The 19025-nt window shown below is 42.9% G+C and overlaps 1 protein-coding gene and 1 pseudogene across 3 annotated transcripts in view; both read right to left on the bottom strand.

The window, feature by feature from the left end:
• ANO6 (anoctamin 6) overlaps positions 1-19025 on the bottom strand; it is a 187741-nt gene that overhangs the window by 103674 nt on the left and 65042 nt on the right. For all 3 annotated transcript variants that reach the window (XM_078075914.1, XM_036080053.2, XM_036080054.2), the window contains one exon: positions 15384-15463. In XM_078075914.1, the coding sequence (XP_077932040.1) occupies positions 15384-15463 (80 nt within the window). The remainder of the gene's footprint in view (positions 1-15383; positions 15464-19025) is intronic.
• LOC118527930 (spermidine synthase pseudogene) lies at positions 7459-11787 on the bottom strand (annotated as a pseudogene).

The following is a 19025-nucleotide window of genomic DNA, read 5'->3' as shown; positions in this document are numbered from 1 at the left end:
AACATAATAATAATAAAAAATATGTAAGGAAAAAACAAAACAAAACAAAAATGCTCCTCGGTGCTCTTCTAAGAACAGAGCCGATTCCTGATGCCAACACAGTCTGAGTTCATTCGAAGGGGAAGGGTTGGGGTATGGCTGGGCTGAGCAATGTTGGGCTGTGGTCACTTTGAGGCTGGCTATCCCCGTACCTGCCATCTGTGTTGCCAACTACAAACATCCATAAATGTTAGATAAGACTTCTTAACCATATTATTATTTTATGAATAGGCTTTTAAGATAGCTAAAATGCTTTTCAATCACCATGCAGTCACGGAACACACCCCAGTGAGGAAATCGGCTGATTTTTCTGCTTTTTTACATGAGGAGACGGGGTCCTAAAAGAAAAAGCGACTTGCCCACAAGGGACCAAGAGCAGAACTGCACAGGGACAGAAGGCTTCTAATTCCCTGGAACTCCATCTTGTACTCAGCTTCCTGGGGGCACTTTTAGAATGACTTTCTTTTACAAAAAAGAAAAAAAATTTTTTTAAGTAAAAACACTTTTCAAAGTCTCAAAAGTGCCTCCTCTTATTCACCTCTCTCTCCTTCAACCTTCTTCTTATTTCACAAGACAGTATGTTTACTTTTTAAAAACACTTACGACTACTGAAAAACCATGAAATGCTGGTGATACCATTAGTATCCCTGAATGGTCTGTCAGCATTTTCATTATGTGTTTTTATCTTAGGGGATTTGGACTTAGCAGTCAAATTTTACTCCAGCCACAAGTATGGTCTCAACTTGATCTATTCTAATTCATACTAACATTGTAAAGATCTATATTATTGGTTTGCTCATTATAATTAATGAAAATGCTCTTTGGTAGTTATTACAATCTGTCAGGTCACATTAATCTACATTTCAAAAAGTGACTTGGGAGAAGGAACTGTAAATGCATTTTCCTTTTGAAGGAGCCATTAGAGTTTTCTGAGTAAAAGCATATCTTATAGTTTCTTTTCGTTTTTTTTTTTTAACCTAAACGGACTTAAGGAATACATTTGAGGCTTATAGTAAAGATGCACTTTTTATTATTATTTGTCAAAATAAGGAAAGCTAGGGTTAACTAGTAGGACTTCAGAAATAAAGGGATTTTAAATCATCTTTCCAAAGCCCTTAAGCCTTCCAAATTAATTACAAATTCAAAATATGGGGGGGTGGCAGCTACAGTTGAAATCCCACAGGTCTCTCCTTTTCAATTTTCCAGGAATCCTGTGAATTCATTCTGCGTATTCATTTCTGCCAAGTTCTGTGTTTCTCTTTAAATTTTTATTATAACTTCTTCCATTAATGCTGTTTTTTAGGTCATGGCACAGTCAGGTTATTTACCAGCAGACTCTCAACTTTAACTCAATTCTTTTGCTTCTGTGGGCTCTTCTGGCCATTACTGTGGCATGCTTCTAGATGACTTATAATCAGATGAGTTCCATGGTAAATACTGATATCACATCTTTGTTCAGAACGCCCAGGGCTCCCTGCTTTCCTCATGCCTGCTTTTGTCAAATTAATTTTGACATTTCCCCAGATAATGGATAGCTCACTGAATTTCAAATGGGATACTCTGTGGGGCAAGAATTCACAAGGCATTTCAGTCAAGACTTTCTGAAAATAGGGGAATAAAAGCAGCAGAATGAACACTGTTACAAGGAGGAAATTTGGCTGATAACGATAGGTTACAGGAGGGGAAAAAAAATAAAACAAAAGCAACTCAGATACATCAGTGAGCCACATATAACTTACTAGGGTGGTATATTTCCAGAAACATCCTGTCTTTCTCTCATTCCCTGCTTGCCTTCCGCTACCAAGTCCTGCTACACATAAAACATGTATGCCCTTCCTTCCCATCCCCACTGACGTGTCCTGGTTCAAGCATACATCATCTGCCTAGATTGTTACCCAGTCTGTCTACATTCGAACTCTTCCAAGGAATTAAGGTACTTCAATCATGAGAAGGTCCTTCTACTGAAATGAACTGTCTGCCTATATATACCTTCTATTCATGGGTCTTAATACTGTATTTTGCAACTCCATCCACCAGTTACTATCACCAAATATTTAAATTTGATGTCATACTCTTGCCTAAGTGTCAGGATCCACTCCTATGTTGATTTTCTCGAATCAACATGCCCCCTCCCCTTAAAATGGAGCACCCAGAATGGCGAGTGGCTTTACTGGTACTGAACGGGAGAAGCCTTGTACTTTGTTCTGGACACATAGGTATGAATGCAACCTAGACTTGCATCAACTTTTTGACAATATTATTACAAGCTTGATTCATACTAAGTTTAATTAGGCAAATACCTAGCCTTTTCACATGATCAGTCATTTAGCCTCAGCTCTTACAATCTGTACTTAGGCAGCAGATATTTGTGAATTAGGGAGCAGGCGCTTACTTTAATTCATATTGATTTTTGTCTCCTCTAGGAATTGATTTCTAGCCATTGTTCCACAGTCTTGGTAAAATCAATTGCCCAGATAAGTATACTCTCACTAGGTCCACATTTCTTCATTCTGTATTTAAATGTAATCTTTTTCACACCATTTGCTAAAATCAAAACACGCAAAAATGTGTCAACTATACTTCAATTAAAAAAAACACAAAATGTCCGTGGCTTTCTCCTGTTCTACCATTATAATCACCCCCATTAAAAAAAAAGAAGAAGGTAATGTACTCAGTTTGACAGGACTTATTTTTATTGAACTCACATTGGCGCCTGATGACCTTTCCTTTTTTAATGTTCACAAACCATCTGCTTAAAAATCTCATTCTGTAATATTCCTGGAGATTAATACTCCAGGGTCAATGTCTCCATTTATCAGAATTCAGTCTATGTCCAACTTCTACTCTAACCCCACCCCTTCTGGAAAACTGTTATATTTGTCCCTCTATGATTCTTGTACTTGTCCTGGCCCCCATATCACCTCCAGATTCCCAACTGTGGTTCCATGAGCAAATCCATGTTCTTTTTTTTTTTTTTTTTTTTTAATGTATTAGAGAGAGAGAGAGCACAAGCAGGGGGAGCAGCAGGGAGAGGGAGAGGGAGAAGCAGGCTCCCCTCTGAGCAAGGAGCCTGATGCGGGCTCCATCCCAGGACCCTGGGATCATGACCTGAGCTGAAGGCAGACACTTAACTGACTGAGCCACCCAGGCGCCCCCAACATATTCTTTTAATACCCTGGTTGATATGTAATCCTTCTAGCTAAAAAATTTAAACTCATTTGGAATAACAATATTCCTTTCTACAACAGTCTCATGCAGCATGGGCTTCTACAGCTCTCTCCCAGGGCTTGAACCTTTCCAAACTAAAAAAAAAAAGTTCACTTTCATTAGCAGAAAAGACAAAAGGAATATAGAAGCTGATAAGCTCTTTTCCCTTTAAATTGTCTTCCTCAAGTTTTAGATCACTGCTTCAAAATCTAACATAACTCAAAAATCAATCCTACTTTCATTCACTCACCATACTAAGCATTTTTTCCACAAGCTTCCACTCAACACACTCACTCTGGACTTTACATTTATTCTAAAATTTTAGTAATAATAGAAAAAATAAGATTGGAGTGTTCCAGAGGATTGTTAGTACAGAATGATAATTTTGTTAACTCTCTGAGTTAAACTGGCCTTAGCTGGTCTGGCCTGGCTGGGCCTAGAAGCCCAATCACCATTTATGACTGTTTCTGGGAAAATACATTCTGCATTCCAAAGAAGTGATTATTCAGAAAGAAATTTCTGACTGAGACTTTACATGCTGGCCTGCCTATTTTTGCTCATACCCTCCAATCCTAACAAATCCACAAACGTAGCTTCTGAATCAGCCACATAGAGCAAATGAGTAGGTCCCCTTCCCTCCATATTCAGGCAAAGTACACATTCCCTCACCTTTTGCTCTTGAATACAAGAAATGCTCTCAAAGTTGAAATGCCATGTGAATTCCTACCATAGCAAATGGGCCAATTCAGCCGTTCTTACTAGCCTATCTTTGGTCTCATTTCTTCTTTTGAGAGTTCTTTTGCCAAATTCATGTTCTTTTGCCAAATCCATGTTCCTTTGCTTGGTTTCCTTTCGTTGGTGAGTTCCTTTTCTCTTTTAGTTTGGTGAACTTAGTGCCAAAAGCCACAAAGCAAAGCCGTCCTATTTCTTTGTAGAAGACCCAAGTACAAATCCAAGAAATGCTTGAGAAGAAGGGTCCTGCCTTATTCCCAGTCTTCCAGGTCCTGAAGATCCTGGGATCTTGAGGCAGACCTTGGGACTTCGGTTGGGTTTCTGAGATTAGCCAGAAAGACTCTGGACTGCCCATAAAATAAACCATAATCTCCTTCAATAGCCCCAGCACCAATTCATTTGCCTCAGGGCCAGTTAAGCCAGAAATCACCAAAATGAAGTCTGGATTTCTGGGCGAGGGGGAGATGGAGATTAAAATAGATCCTGGACGCCACTCTGAAATAAAACTTGACTGATGACTTTGAAACAAAGCCTGGAAACAAAACTATGCAGACCTACGGGCAGCTGGTTCTGATTATTCTTTCATACCTTTCACAGTCGGGGCAAGGAAGTAAGGCTGACATTCACCTTATTCTAGAGGTCACGGCGAGACCGTTGGTTCCCAGTGTTGTTGGCCCCTTCGGTCCACGCAAGCAGCGTAAGCCCCTGAGCTTCCCAGAGCCGATCGTCTCCTACCTGGCAGCTACTACTACTGCCCCTGTCCATGGAAAATCCGGCCCCTGACTCACACTGCCCTCCCCATTCCAAGTTCTCCCTCATCCAGAATGACATCTGCACCCACAGACATGACTGGGCCACCTTGGCCCCTTAGTAACTTGACACTAGTGATGTCCTCCCTTGCACGCACTAACTTCCATGGTCCCACCCTGGACCTTGTCATCACTTGAAAAATTCTCTTTCCAAACCCACTTCCACAGGGATCCCCCTTTCTGACCACAACTAACATCTCCTCATTTCCCAGTGACCTCAGAGGCCCCATGACTTTTTCTAACCAATCTGCAGATTCGTGTTTCCTTGCCTCCCTTCCTTCTGTAAGGTCACATTTCCCAAGCTCATCATTTCACCTGCACGCTTGCCAATATTCTGCACTTTCCATCATGACCATCTAGCAAAGCCCCAGCTGGAGGCCGAAGCCTGCGACCTGCTTTCTCGGTGTCTGAGCAATGCCGGAGAAACCAGAGCAGGGCAGGCTGGTATTGTTTGTAATTCAGGCTCACCGGCCCCACGCAGGCCCTCACCACTGCCCAGACATCCTAGTACTTTTCCTCGGTTTTCCAAGCCAGATTGGTCTTCCGTTCCTCCCACTCTCCACAACTGCTTCAAAGCACCAACTCCCCCCCCACTCCTCCATCACCCCAGCGCTCTGTTCTCTTCACTCTCAGCAGCTGAACATGGAAGCGGCTGGATGAGAACTCCCTCTGCTTCTCTCCAACAAAGCCACAAACCAGTAACACCCACCTGCTGCTCCCATAGAACGTGGACTCCTCCACATCTACAAACCATTCCACAGCCCATTTCAAAGCCACTCTTCCCTCTAAGTCAGTTGTTCCCCTCACACAGATCCTTCTCATCAATATTTAAAGCTGTTCAGGGCTCCATCTGATGGAAGGATAGCATCTCTGGTTCTCAGTCTCCTGCACTTACTGCTCTCTCATCCTCCAGCCCTTCAAAGTCAAGCTCCTGGAAAGAGAGGTCAGGATTTCCTATTTTTTTCTCCTGCTTATTCCATAATCCACTCTAAACTGGATTAGAGTGGCATCCCCAGCACTCCCTAGAAACAGCTCTACATAAGGACACCAGTGACCCTAATGCTTTTTCAGTATTCATTTAACTCACTGGTTATTAAATGAGGGCAATTTTGTCCCCAGGGAACATTTAACAATGTCTGGGCATATGTGGTTGTCACTGCTGGGGAGAGGGACCTTTGCATCCCATGGATAGGGGCCAGTGATGAGGCTAAACATCCCACAATGCACAGGGCAGCTCCCACAACAAAGAGAAATCCAGCCCAAAATGTTAGTGGTGCTGAGGCTGAGAAATCCTGCTATGACTGGATCCCTACACAACACCCAGAACTACTCACCATGTCATCTGCTTCCTAGCTTCTATCCTGCCATTCTTCAGATTTCTCTCCTACCTCTCTGGTCATCTCCTTTGGCAGCCATCTACCGATCCCTGAGTCACTACCCCTCATTCCTTAGAGATTTAAGCCCTGCCTCACTGTCAACCTCTCCAAGACATTTCTTCTGACATAATTCTTGGGGATTTCCATCTCCACACCTTCCAACACCCTGTCCTTACAACTCTACCCTACCCCAGACCCTCATTCCAATGCGCATATCCCAGACCTTGTCTGTACTGGTTACTGTGATTCCTCCCTTAGTTAGAAAGATCCTGACTCTCCAACTACCTCTTCCTATTTTTCCAGTTCACTCTCTCCAATACCCCAACTGCAAAAATTATCAAACCCCACTAAGGTCTAACTCTCCTGATCCTATTGCCTCCTCCTGCTCATGTCCCTGGTCCTTCACTCTCTGGCAAACACCCTAAAACTCTCTTAGCCTTGTCTTGCTTCACTGAACTGACTTAAAGAAACCCCCAAATTGGTTAAATCAAATTCATTGCCTATTGTACACCTGTTCCAAAGCTGTACTTGAATGGGGAAAGCACACACCCATCATGACCGTGAACCTCAAGTGGGCTTTTAGTGCTGCCAGGCAATCATACTGCATTTCCCAGAGCTTTCACTCTCAGATACCTTCCCAGAGCTTTCACTCTCTCAGATACCTTCTCCTCTCCCTTTAGGTCTCTTCATCTCTTCTTCCTTCCTCAATCTTCACTAATGTTTTGCTTCTCATTTCATTGGTAAATAAGAAGCAATCAAGAAAAAACTTCAACAAGCTCCTACTAGCATAAAGCCATAAACCAGTAACACCCACTGAACACGAGTAACTGAACTAATTCCACCTGGGTGCCAATACACTGGTTTTCCTCCTACTTCTAAGAATGAACTATCTCTACAGCCATGGCGGGTGTCCAACCTCTCCACATATGGACCAGATTCCATCCCTTTCTTGCCTTCTCAAGGATGTTATTCTAGAAATCCTTCCTTCTCACTCCCGCATCATCAGATTTTCTCTCCCTATTGGATTAATTTCCATCACCTTACGAACAGAAATTCCTGCCATCTTTTTTTTTTCCTGTACATAGCTGGTATAGGCTTGGGGGCTGACCACCATATTGAGAGAGAGACAGACGGTCTGCCCAGCAGGGCATGCCAGGCAGCATCCCAGGGCCTGTAACACTTGCTTAGTGGACACGCCGGTGGGGCAGGGGGTCTTGTCCTGCGCTTGTCATGCCCAGGCGTCCCCGAGGCTCCCTGGCCCGAGGTCCTGGGCAGCATGGGCAGCAGCAGCGGGCTCAGCTCACATCCCTCAGGGCCTGGGCAGCGCGCTCAGACAGGACGGGGCCTGCTGGTGCACATCAGAGTTGTAGCAGTTCAGCTGCATCTTTTCCACCTGCTTCCATGTCAGCTGCTGCACGAGCTTCTGGAAGTTGGTGCTCAGATTTTTGCTGCACAGCATGAAGCCCATCAGCTCACTGGGGTAGGTGGGGATGGTGCAGTAAGCGGAAGTCGCCAGAGGGAAGAGTGACTTGCAAAACTGCCTCATCTCTTGATGAGGTCCAGGTGCAGCCACTGACACTCGCCCTGGCAGATGACACTCCTCATTCTTGAGGGCCACCTTCACGAGCTGGTAATAGGATTCCTTGAAGAGAGTCTTGGCAGAGTCCACGGGGTCTGAGGAGTCAGTGACGATAACATCGAAGGCGTCCTGGTTCTGTTTCGTGAACTCAAAACCATCACCCACATGTAGGGTCAGCTTGGGGCTGCAGCCGCCCACAGCCATGCCTGGCGGGAACTTCTCAGAGACCTGAACGACATCCTTGTCAATCTCACACTGGACCACAGGCAGACTCCACAGAGGAACACTTCACCACCTCCTGCAGGACACCCTCGTCCCCAGCCCCGATGACCAGCACCTTGCATGGGTTGGGGCAGCTACAGAGGGGCAGGTTGGCTGTCATCTCCCGGTAGGAGAACTCGTCCCTCTCTGTGCACTGGATGACGCCAGCCAACACTAGCACGTTGCCATAGCTCTTACTGCAGAAGACAAGGATAATCCAGGCCAGGCTGCAAAGCAGAAGGGTGGCGCAGGGCCCGGGACTGAAGGCGGTGCACAGCTGCAACAGGAAGGGACCAGCTCCGCCCACCGCCTGTGCTACAGCCTAACCCGGCCGCGGGTGGGAGCAACTCCTGCCATCTTCACACTAACTAAATAAAAAAATAACCTCCCTTCATCCTAACACATAATAACCCCTTGTTCTGCATTCATGTTCAGAAAAAAAAAACTGGAAGTGTTATCTAAATGTTGTGTATCTGTCAACAAAACCAAAAGACAACCAACAGAATGGGAGAAGATGTTTGCAAATGACATATCAGATGAAGGGCTAGTATCCAAAATCTATAAAGAACTTATCAAACTCAACACCCAAAGAACAAATGATCCAATCAAGAAATGGGCAGAAGACATGAACAGACATTTTTCCAAAGAAGACATCCAAATGGCCAACAGACACATGAAAAAGTGCTCATCACTTGGCATCAGGGAAATCCAAATCAAAACCACAATGAGATAATCACCTCACACCAGTCAGGATGGCTAAAATTAACAAGTCAGGAAGTGACAGATGTTGACGAGGATGTGGAGAAAGGGGAACCCTCCTACACTGTTGGTGGGAACGCAAGCTGGTGCAGCCACTCTGGAAAAAGTTGAAAATAGAGCTACCCTACGACCCAGCAATTGCACTACCAGGTATTTATCCAAAGATACAAATGCAGTGATCCGAAAGGGCACATGCACCCCAATGTTTATAGCAGCAATGTCCACAACAGCCAAACTATGGAAAGAGCCCAGATGTCCATCGACAGATGAATGGATAAAGAAGACACACACACACACACACACACACACACACACACACTGGAATATTACTTAGCCATCAAAAAGAATGAAATCTTGCCATTTGCAAGATGTGGATTGAACTAGAGGGTATTATGCTAAGCGAAATAAGTCAATCAGAGAAAGACAAGTATCATATGATCTCACTGATATGAGGAATTTGAGAAACAAGACAGAGGATCATAGGGGAAGGGAGGGAAGAATGAAACAAGATGAAACCAGAGAGGGAAACAAACCATAAGAGACTCGTAATCTCAGGAAACAAACTGAGGGTTGCTGGAGTGGTGGGGGGTGGGAGGGATGGGGTGGCTGGGTGATAGACATTGGGGAGGGTATGTGCTATGGTGAGCACTGTGAATTGTGTAAGACTGATGAATCACAGACCTGTACCCCTGAAACAAATAATACATTATATGTTAATTTTAAAAAAAGATAGATAAATAAATAAATAAATAAATAAATAAATAAAAGCTGTGTATCTGATTCCTCTTCTCCCATACTGTATTCAATCCTCTCTGGTTTTGTATCCCAAGGTTCAGCTGAGATTTCTCTCGTCAAGATCTCTTCCACACTGCTAAATTCAATTTCCCATCCTCCTCAGCAGATTTGGTAGTTCCCTCCGACTTTATACTTTCTTCATGTGGCTCCTGGGACTCTCCTCATTTTCCTCCAACCGCACTCCTCCTTCCCTCTGCAGATTCTTCCTCAGGCCCCTGACTTGTGAACACTGGAGTCCCCAGGGCTCAGTCCAGGGTCTCTTTATCTCGCCCCTTGCTGGTCTCAGTCAGTGCCACAGATCCAAATACCACCTGTGTGCTGACAACCCCCACATCTCTAGCTGGACCCCTCTCTTTAACTCCAGACCCGTATATTTTACTGCATACTGACATCTCCACTTGGATGTCTCAAATTTCACATGCTGAAAACAGAATTTTTATTTTCCTCTGCATATCCTCCCCTCAAACTGCTCCTTCCACCGCCCCCCAGGTCAAAAACCTTGCAGTCATCTTTGACTGCTCTTTCTCGCACATCTCATGTCTGATCAGTCAACAAATCCTATTGGTTCTACCTTCAAAACATACTGAGAATTTGAGTATGTCTTGCTAACACCATAATTAACACTCAGGACCAAGCCACCACCACCTCTCACTTGGGTTCCTGAAAAGTCCAAGAGGTCTCACTGCTTCTGCTTATAGTCCTCTGTAATCTATTCTCAACACAGCCAAAGTGATCCTGTTAAAACACAGGGCAGGGCAGTCAAGTCATTTCTCTGCTCAAAACCCCCCAGTTTATCCTCCAAAGGCTTACCCTTAATTGCTTTCCCAACTCATTCAGAGTAAAACCAAAGTGTTTACAATGGCCTATGAAGCCCCCACTATCTACTATATTCACCACATTTCATTCTGCTTGTCACATTGGCCTCCTTCCATTTCCTCAAACGTATCTCAAACTTCTACCTAAAGACCTTTGTCTATGTTATTCCTTCTGCCTGGAATGCCCTTCATCTAGATTTCCAAATAGTTTGCTGTAGTACCCCGGCTTTCAAGTCTTTTCACTTGTCACCTTCTGCACACCCTATTCCTGAGATATTCCCTGAACCACCCTATTTAAAACCATAGCCATCCCCCACACCCCCAACACATATGTATAATCCTTCCTTCACTCTTCTCTAAAGGACTTACCATGTCGTGCCATATTATGTATCTTATTTATTTTGTCTTTTATGTCTCCCCCACCAAAATGTAAGCTCCACAAGTACAGGGATATTTTTTCTATTGTTCACTATAGTGCCTCAAATAGTTGATTAATATTTTAACTCTTGGGGATCACAATATATTATCATCTAGTTAAATACAATCAAACCTGAATTTCAGAAAATCAACGGTATTTTCTGTAAAGTAGTATCTCCCCTCAGAAAGGGAGCCAGTTATAACAAAATCCCAAACAGGATAATGACTATTCAGACCTCCTTCTTTCTGCATAAGCACAAGTGTGGAACAAAGGGGACACATTTTTGCTCCACTTTGAACCTCATCTTCCTGAGTCTATACCTCAGCTTAGTCTTTCTAAATCCTGTAGTTTCTCATCATCTTCCCTGGCTTATCCTATTATAATCCTAATACTCTTTTGCGAGCCTAAACTCTTATTATTTACTGCAAATTTGGCAGAAGCGAAACCAAGGAAAACAGCATCAATCGGCATGAAAACAAGAGGTGGTTAGAATCTTCCTGCCTCTAAAAGCCAGGAGAGTTAGACATAAACCTCAAGTTCTAGAAAGGATGGAAAGGGGGATATAATTAGCAAGACTCGGATCATAAAATGTAATTCCTTAGCCTTTCCTTTCCTTCCATGTGTTTTTGTGTTGACCACAGCCTGGTTTCCATCCAGCTAGCTACAAGCAGATTCATTCCACTGGAGTTCCTCCCCACACCCCATTCCTCACCCCTGGTGCACCCAGGTTCCTGGGTCAGTACCAAAAGGGTCAGGGTTTCTAGAAAGAGCCCTGACCATTACTCAACCTTTCTTCTACTTTTTCCCCACTCCTTGGGGCTTGGAATGAACCTGGGGTCCTCTGGGCCCGTCATGACTGATGAGCCCCTGGACTAAACCCTCAGATCACCTTTGCTCTTAAGCAGACCTGAGAGTGAGAGCACCAGGGGAAGCCTAGGCTGCCCAGCATCTGCATGCTACCACACTGCAGAAAAACCTTTATCTGCTCCATTACCATGTTGATAGCTCCCCATCCTAGGTTCTAGCCAGACTGCCTCATTCTGCAGCCTCTGCTTCAAAGTCTGAACTCTAAAAAGGTTATCTGGGTCTCAGATACTCAGTCCCCAGCCTCCCTTTGGCCAAATCCCTTCTCCAGAGTCTGGTACTTGTCCTCATGAACCTAGCCTATTTTCAGAGCCCATGTCCCTACATGACAGCCAGCAATCACAGGGTTCCAGAGCATCTGGCTATGTCACCGTTTCCTTGACTAGATCCCCCTTGAACTAATTGCTGTGAAAAATTACAGTGGGATTAATTATAGTTCATCAACACAAGGGAACAGAAGTGAGAGACGGTAACAATAATGTCAGAGAAAAAAAATAGCATGGAGCTGTACACCTTAAGCCTACAGAGTGCTGCATGTCAATCATATCTCCATACACCTGGAAAAACAACAGTGTGGGACAGTATTCAGGATGAAATATTAAGTTAATAAAGCATATCACAAACAGATTTTCACTGTGCTCAAACAAAAAACCGAACCAGGATCGAGTTGGTTTCCTACCACAATGAGATGACCCAGTTACTCTCCGTAAAGCCAGCATTCCGCCAGGCCCCTTTCACCGTGAGCCCCATCCACACATCCACCCCACCTCCAAGTGGGGCTGTGTCCAACACGTCCCCAGCTCCTTGCCAGCAAGAACACAGGCACCTTATGTCCGTCTCGGTTAACGTTTAACGTTTCAGATAGCTGGGCAGCACAGCATTAACGTTTCAGATAGCTGGGCAGCACAGCGTGCCCCCCCCCCCAAGAACAAGCCGCACCCGGGCTTTGCAACAGCATTTATGTATCCGTGACGTACGCAGACTCTACAGCAGCCCCGGCTTTGCCTGACTAGTCACATCACAGACACCTGAGCTGTGAAGGAAAACCTTAATGTGTTTATCATGCTGGTAACCAAGGCTACTCAACTGGCACTGCTCGCTTGGGCCTTGTTTCAAACGACAGAAAAACAGAAATCCTGAAGGAAACAAACTAATAACGATAAGCATTTTGTTCTCCCTGTTCGCCAAACTATATAAATACACTCCGTTGTATGAAAACACGAGGCTCTTGATCCTTCTAAAACCTGAACTATTTGAGAATAAGGCCTGAGTAGACCCGGTCTGCGCCTTGCTTTATTTCAGTTCACCTCAGCAAACGGCAGCTGCACCTTCCAAATGCCAGATGGAGAAAAACAGAGCGCTGATATTTCGGTTCCTTTTATTCTTCTCCATCTTCTTTCTGTTTTTGCTTTTGCTTTGTGCCAGGCTCCCTCTGCTCCTAGGTTCGTACTGGTGGCCCTGTTTCGGATTTAAATTTTTGGGTTGGATGCACATACCTGGTGTCGTCCTGGCATCTGCCCAATCCACCTGCCTACATAGCGGAGCCACCCGTTTTCACGGATGCTGTCACTGTCTGCCTACAAAAAAAGGCTTCTCTCACATGTCGTGCCTGATTCCCTCGAGGACTCTGTTCTCAAGGCACCTTATATGCCTCCTGTTTGTTTACCAGGGAGGCAGCAGTTTGGGAAATATCTGGGTACAAGGGAACTGCAGGGGGCCACAGTGACGTGGGGAAAAAACACAAGCAGCTACGGACGCGGTTCCTGCCGACGGGATGTGCAACAGCATCGGAGGTGCGAACATCTAAAAAGCACAAGAACATCACAGACTCCTTCCTAAACATGGTATGAACACACAATTAGAGAAAGAGAATAGCCAGACACAGAAATCTTGTATCAACCACACATATAAGGAAACCATGCGTCACAACTTCAACTCCACTCATGTGGTCTCAAGAAATTCTCTAGATATTCTTGAGGCACGACAGTGAAAAAGAAAAATATGGGGATTTAGCCTAAAAATCTCCTTTCAGCTTAGGTGTTCTCAGACCCATTGCTAAGAGAAATCTCTCAAAGCAGAAGTGTATTCTGTGATCCTCAAGTTCTACTCCTCGTCATTCTAACTTAGACTCGCCAGTCTTCACCCCTTGCAAAGGAAAATGAGGTAGTCAAGAAGTTAATACTGAAGGTAGAATAACATTACCAGTGTAATTACCAGTGTAGACTATCTGCTACAAAGACCTCGCTGGGGCATGCCAATCTCAAACCTAATACACTGAAATCTGTTCTTGAGAAAAATACTTGTATTTTCACACAGGGAATCAGCGCGAACTATATAGGTGTTTGCCAAGCACATCAGCGCTTTATTGCACACAGCTCTTTTTGGGTTAGAAATAGTGCTTGGAGAGTATCAACGAGCAACAGTTAGAAAATACAACAAAAAAGGGCCAGCTCCATGAGTCTGTATCAATTTCATATTCAAATGGGAAATATCTGTGTCAATTCTGCTTTGGGGCTCTAACAGTAGAAGTTAGAAAAAACCACAAAACTGCTCTGCTACTTTAAGTAAGATACAGGATACACTGGTGGGCATTCACAATTTTCCTTCACTGAAAAATCTCATTGAATGTAACAGGGAAGTCACCGAATACGAGGTCTTTCTATTATATCCAAGTGATTTTCACAGTAGGCAATCTGCTAGTACGCCACAGGGGTCCCACACTGTGAAATAAAATGGCACTGTGGATATAGTTTCATGTGCGATCCCTTTCGGTCCAGAGCTCTGCCTAGTTTCCTTACTCTTGGCTGAATTGAGTAAGTAATCCATAAAGAATGAGTGAGAAGAGGAAAAGCACATAATGAGTTTTGTTTTTGTCTTTTGTTTTGTCTCTATCAATAATACAATTGTGCTCTGCCAATTACTGCTGTGGCAACTGTATATCACACTTTGAAAATAAGCCAAAAAAAGACGTTTGCCTTGCTAAAGTGGTAGACAAGCCATTTGCAGCAAGAGGCAAAAATAAGTAAATCAAGGTGGATCCTGGCGTGCTTTTCCTTCACATCTGGTGCAGTAATATGGTACATGAGTTAGAGAAACACTTCTTCCCATCCCCCTCTTCAAATGAGCCTAATATAAAATCTATTTAATAAGGACATTCTGCACATGGCATCCTATGTGCTTAATTTTCTTTAAACAAGGCATTAATAAAATCACAGTAGCATCTAATAAGATTTTTAATTCCTTGAGGGTGAGAACCATGGCTAATCTTTAATGAGTCTAATTTAGTGAGAGCATTTAGTTCCCCTCTTGGTAGGAACAACCAACAAAATAGTCCTAGCCCTACAAGATACATCGATATAGGTCGTATGACTAAAGGCTCCAGAGTGAAATGTACCTGTATGTGCTCAGTGAAGACTGGTTTCCAGAGTCACTAACAGCAGAAACTGATAGCAAGGCTACCCATGAATGAAGGAGGAGTCTTCGAAGTAATGATGCTACTTTACTGCAGAAAGAGTTCCCATTTGCTGGTACAAAGCAGTATGAAGAATAAGCCTAAAGAACATGACGCCAAGACACTGTAGTTCAGTAACCTGTTCCCCAGAGAACCCGAGCTTTAAATACACAGCCCTGCCACTGAGACCTATGCCACAGCTAGAGGCACTGAGGGCAGGATTCCACAAAAAACCTTCTCCCTTTTGTGAGAATTGAAGATGGAGTAGTAGTACTTACAAACTCTGGGGTTCGGAAATCGGGCTGACTTTCCAGTACTCCAAAACTGGAGACGGCTGTCTGTTCGAGGTTGTCCAACCCTAGAAATAAACAAATAAATAAAAGCATGACTTTCATTGCCTCATATACTTTTTTGCTTTTAAATCACCAGCACTGGTTTACAACTGTATTTAGCATCCATGGCACACCTCCAGGTTTACGTTATTTAACACTCCAGCTATCAGAGACACTCAAAATCTTTAGTAGCTATCCCATCTATTGGACAATGCTATGCTTATAGGATATTCGGTCTTGAAATGCTCAAGGCTAGATCAACTATAGAAAATCATTTAGCTTCTACGTGGAAGGACACTGCAATTAAATGTTGTAAAACTCCAGCTAAGGAACATTTTAGCCTATTAATGTTCTCTCTTCAACTACATCTCAGAGAACTGATGTGGAGTCATTTTGGGGTAGCAATTTTCTGTTTTAAGATCTGTTGAATAGCACTATCTGCTAGAAATATGCTGGGAGCCAAATAAAATTTTCTAGTAGGTGCATTTCGAAAATGAAAAGAAACAGGTAAAGTTAATTTTAGTAATATGATTTATTTAACTTGATACACCCAGATTATCATTTGAACATGTATTCAATGTAAAAAATTAGTGAAATAGTTTACATTTTTTTATACTAAGTCTTAGAAAGCCAATGTGTACGTTATACTCAAAACACATCTCAATTTGGAATAGTCACATTTCAACAGCTTAATAACCACATGTGACTAGTGGTCACTGTGCTAGACAGCACAGTGTGGGAGGGAAAAAGGAACCAAATCCAGAAGTTGGGTTGTTCTGCAAGACACCAGTCTCACCGTGTCCACAAGTTCCTGATATGAATAAAAGGAATTGTTCCAGGGGCATCTGGGTGGCTCAGTTGATTAAGTGACTGCCTTCGGCTCAGGTCGTGATCTCGAGGTCCTGAGATCGAGCCCCGCATTGGGCTCCCTGCTCGGCAGGAAGCCTGCTTCTCCCTCTCCCACTCCCCCTGCTTGTGTTCCCTCTCTCGCTGTCTCTCTCTGTGTCAAATAAATAAATAAAATCTTTAAAAAAAAAAAAAAAAGGAACTGTTCCAGATCAAAAGATACAGAGAAAACAAAACAAAACAACCATTTGCAGTGTGTGCTTCTAGACTGGATCCTGGCTTAAACAAACCAGATGTAGAAGACTTAAAAACAAATTGGGAAAATTTGAATATTGATTAAGTGTTGGATTATATTAAGGAGTTATTAATATTGATAAGTGTAACAATGTAATTTGGGCTGTGTAGGGAAAATGTTCTTAATTAAATGAACTTAAATATGCTTAAATATTTAAATATGTTTAAATAAACATTTAAATAAATTTAAAATAAATGTTCTAATTTATCAACAGGTCTAGCCTCTTTAATAAATCGATGACATGAAAAAAGCAGATAGAGATTTAAAAAGCCTAAGGAACTTATCTCCAGTGTGTGTTTTTTTTCCCACACCACCAAACAATCACCTGAATTCTGATACTATCTATCTGAAGATAGCATCGGACCACAGGTTAAGGGCTCAGTCCCACAAGACAGCCCCCAGCAAGCCCAGGTTGTCACCCATGCTTCTGACTAACTGGCTATAAAATCACCACCCTCTCCTTGGGTTTGATTAATTTGCTAGAGTGGCTCACAGAACTCAGAGAAACATTTACTTACATTTACCAGTTTATTATAAAGGGTATTATAAAAGATGCAGATGAATAGCCAGAAGAAGAGGAACAAAGGCAAGGTATGCAAGAAGAGGCACAGGACTTTGATGCCCTCTCTTCACGAAGGCACCACTCTCCCCGCACTGGCATGCGTTCACAGTAGCTGAAGCTCTCCAACCCTGCCCTCTGGGTTTTTACTTACGCTTCATTACTCAGCCATGATTGATTGATCACTGGCCATTGGCAATTGATTCAATCTTCCTTCTCCCACCGCCTTGGAAGTCGGAGGGTAGGACTGAAAGGTTCAACCCTCTAATCTCCTGATGGGTTCCCCTTACACCCAGTCCCCACCCTGGGGTTACCTAGGGGGCTTTCCAAAAGCTGCCTCATCAACATAACAAAAGGCACCTTTATCTATCTCCTCACTTAGGAAGTTACCAGAGTTGTAGGAGCTCCTGCCAGGAACTGAGGAAGGCCAAACATATGTTTCTTACTATAAGATCACAGTATCACAACAACCATTAGCAGTATATGGTACTCATCTGCATCCTAACTTGGACCAACCAGCTATAAAGGACGTATTTATCAAAAATAGGAAGATTGAGTATGGAATAAGCATTAAATTGTGTTAAGAAATTACTTTTAATTTTATAAAGTGTTATGTTATCTTGGCTTTGTCGTGCCTTTTTAAAATGCATACTAATTTTTAAAAAATCTTAGAGGCTTTTGTGAAGGAAAAGGCTGAGTCCCCATCAATCCAGAAAAAATTCACTTCAGTGGCCCAAAAGAAAGCTGGAGACTGATTAAAAGATCTCTAAGTGGCTTTTCAACAAAACCAAAATGTCAGCCAACAATTCAACTATACCAAATACTTAGATTTGGCACATCACTAAGAAACATCCCAATATCTAGATTAGATTTCAGATTTACCCAGAATCCTGTCCACTGAATTCAGATCACTGGTTACACCTATGAACTGAAAGGAAATGCCGGCAGCAATGACAACACAAACAAGGGATTCTCACTCTCGAACAACTGAGTTCATCACAAAGACCCCTAAATGGGAACCAAAGCAGAAACAAGAAACAGATGAGGTGGGCCAAAGCCTACAGAACTGCAACCAAAATTACGGGGCTTGCCTCTGAGAACCCTAGAGGACCGTGGCAATTACTGTGCAGCTTGTTACACTCAGGGAATTGTAACATAATAAACTGGTTTATTCCAACATCAGAACAACGGTTGTCCAAGATAATTACATTCTTGAAGGCCGCTTCTGGAACTTGCTAAAATGTGTTTACGCTGGTGGCTATGACATTGTGTTTTAAATTGGTGTTCTGCAGCTTGGTTTACATTAGGAAGACATAACCTTTTTATAATATTTAGATATTAAAGATTATGTATTTATGTGGTATTTATGATACATTGGTTTTTTTTGGCAGAACCAGCAAGTCACTGAAACGTAATACTGCAGATATTTTTAAAAATGAGTCCTGTAAATATGATGGAGCGATCTGACTTTTGCATCTTATCTGGATTACCTTACAATTAGATGCCCAATTTAGCTATTAGGAATCTGAGGTCAAAAGACAGGACAGAGCTGCTATCGAGTTTTGTTTTGTTTTGTTCTTTAAGGAAAGGCTTAAGAAAGTACACATTTGCCGAAAGACAGAGAAGAAACAAAATGTATAACCCAGATGTTTTATCAAATTAAAGTCATCTATGCAGCTTGAGAGGACTTGTGAGAGAAAATGATAGAACTATTTATAGCTTTAGTTATTCTGCTGGTAACGGAAACTAATAGATTCACTGCTTAATGTCAACACAAAAGAGAAACTGTAAATTTGAGTGAATAAAAACAGAAATGGCTTTACTGAAACATCATCTCGGTAGAACAATGCTGCAGCTGTCGCTCTCATGACCTACTGTAGTACTTGGA

Source organism: Halichoerus grypus, chromosome 6, assembly GCF_964656455.1.
Source record: "Halichoerus grypus chromosome 6, mHalGry1.hap1.1, whole genome shotgun sequence".
Classification (NCBI taxonomy): Eukaryota; Metazoa; Chordata; class Mammalia; order Carnivora; family Phocidae; genus Halichoerus; species Halichoerus grypus.
The sequence above is the reverse complement of the archived record's forward strand: the minus strand, read 5'-3'. Positions and strand labels throughout refer to the sequence as shown.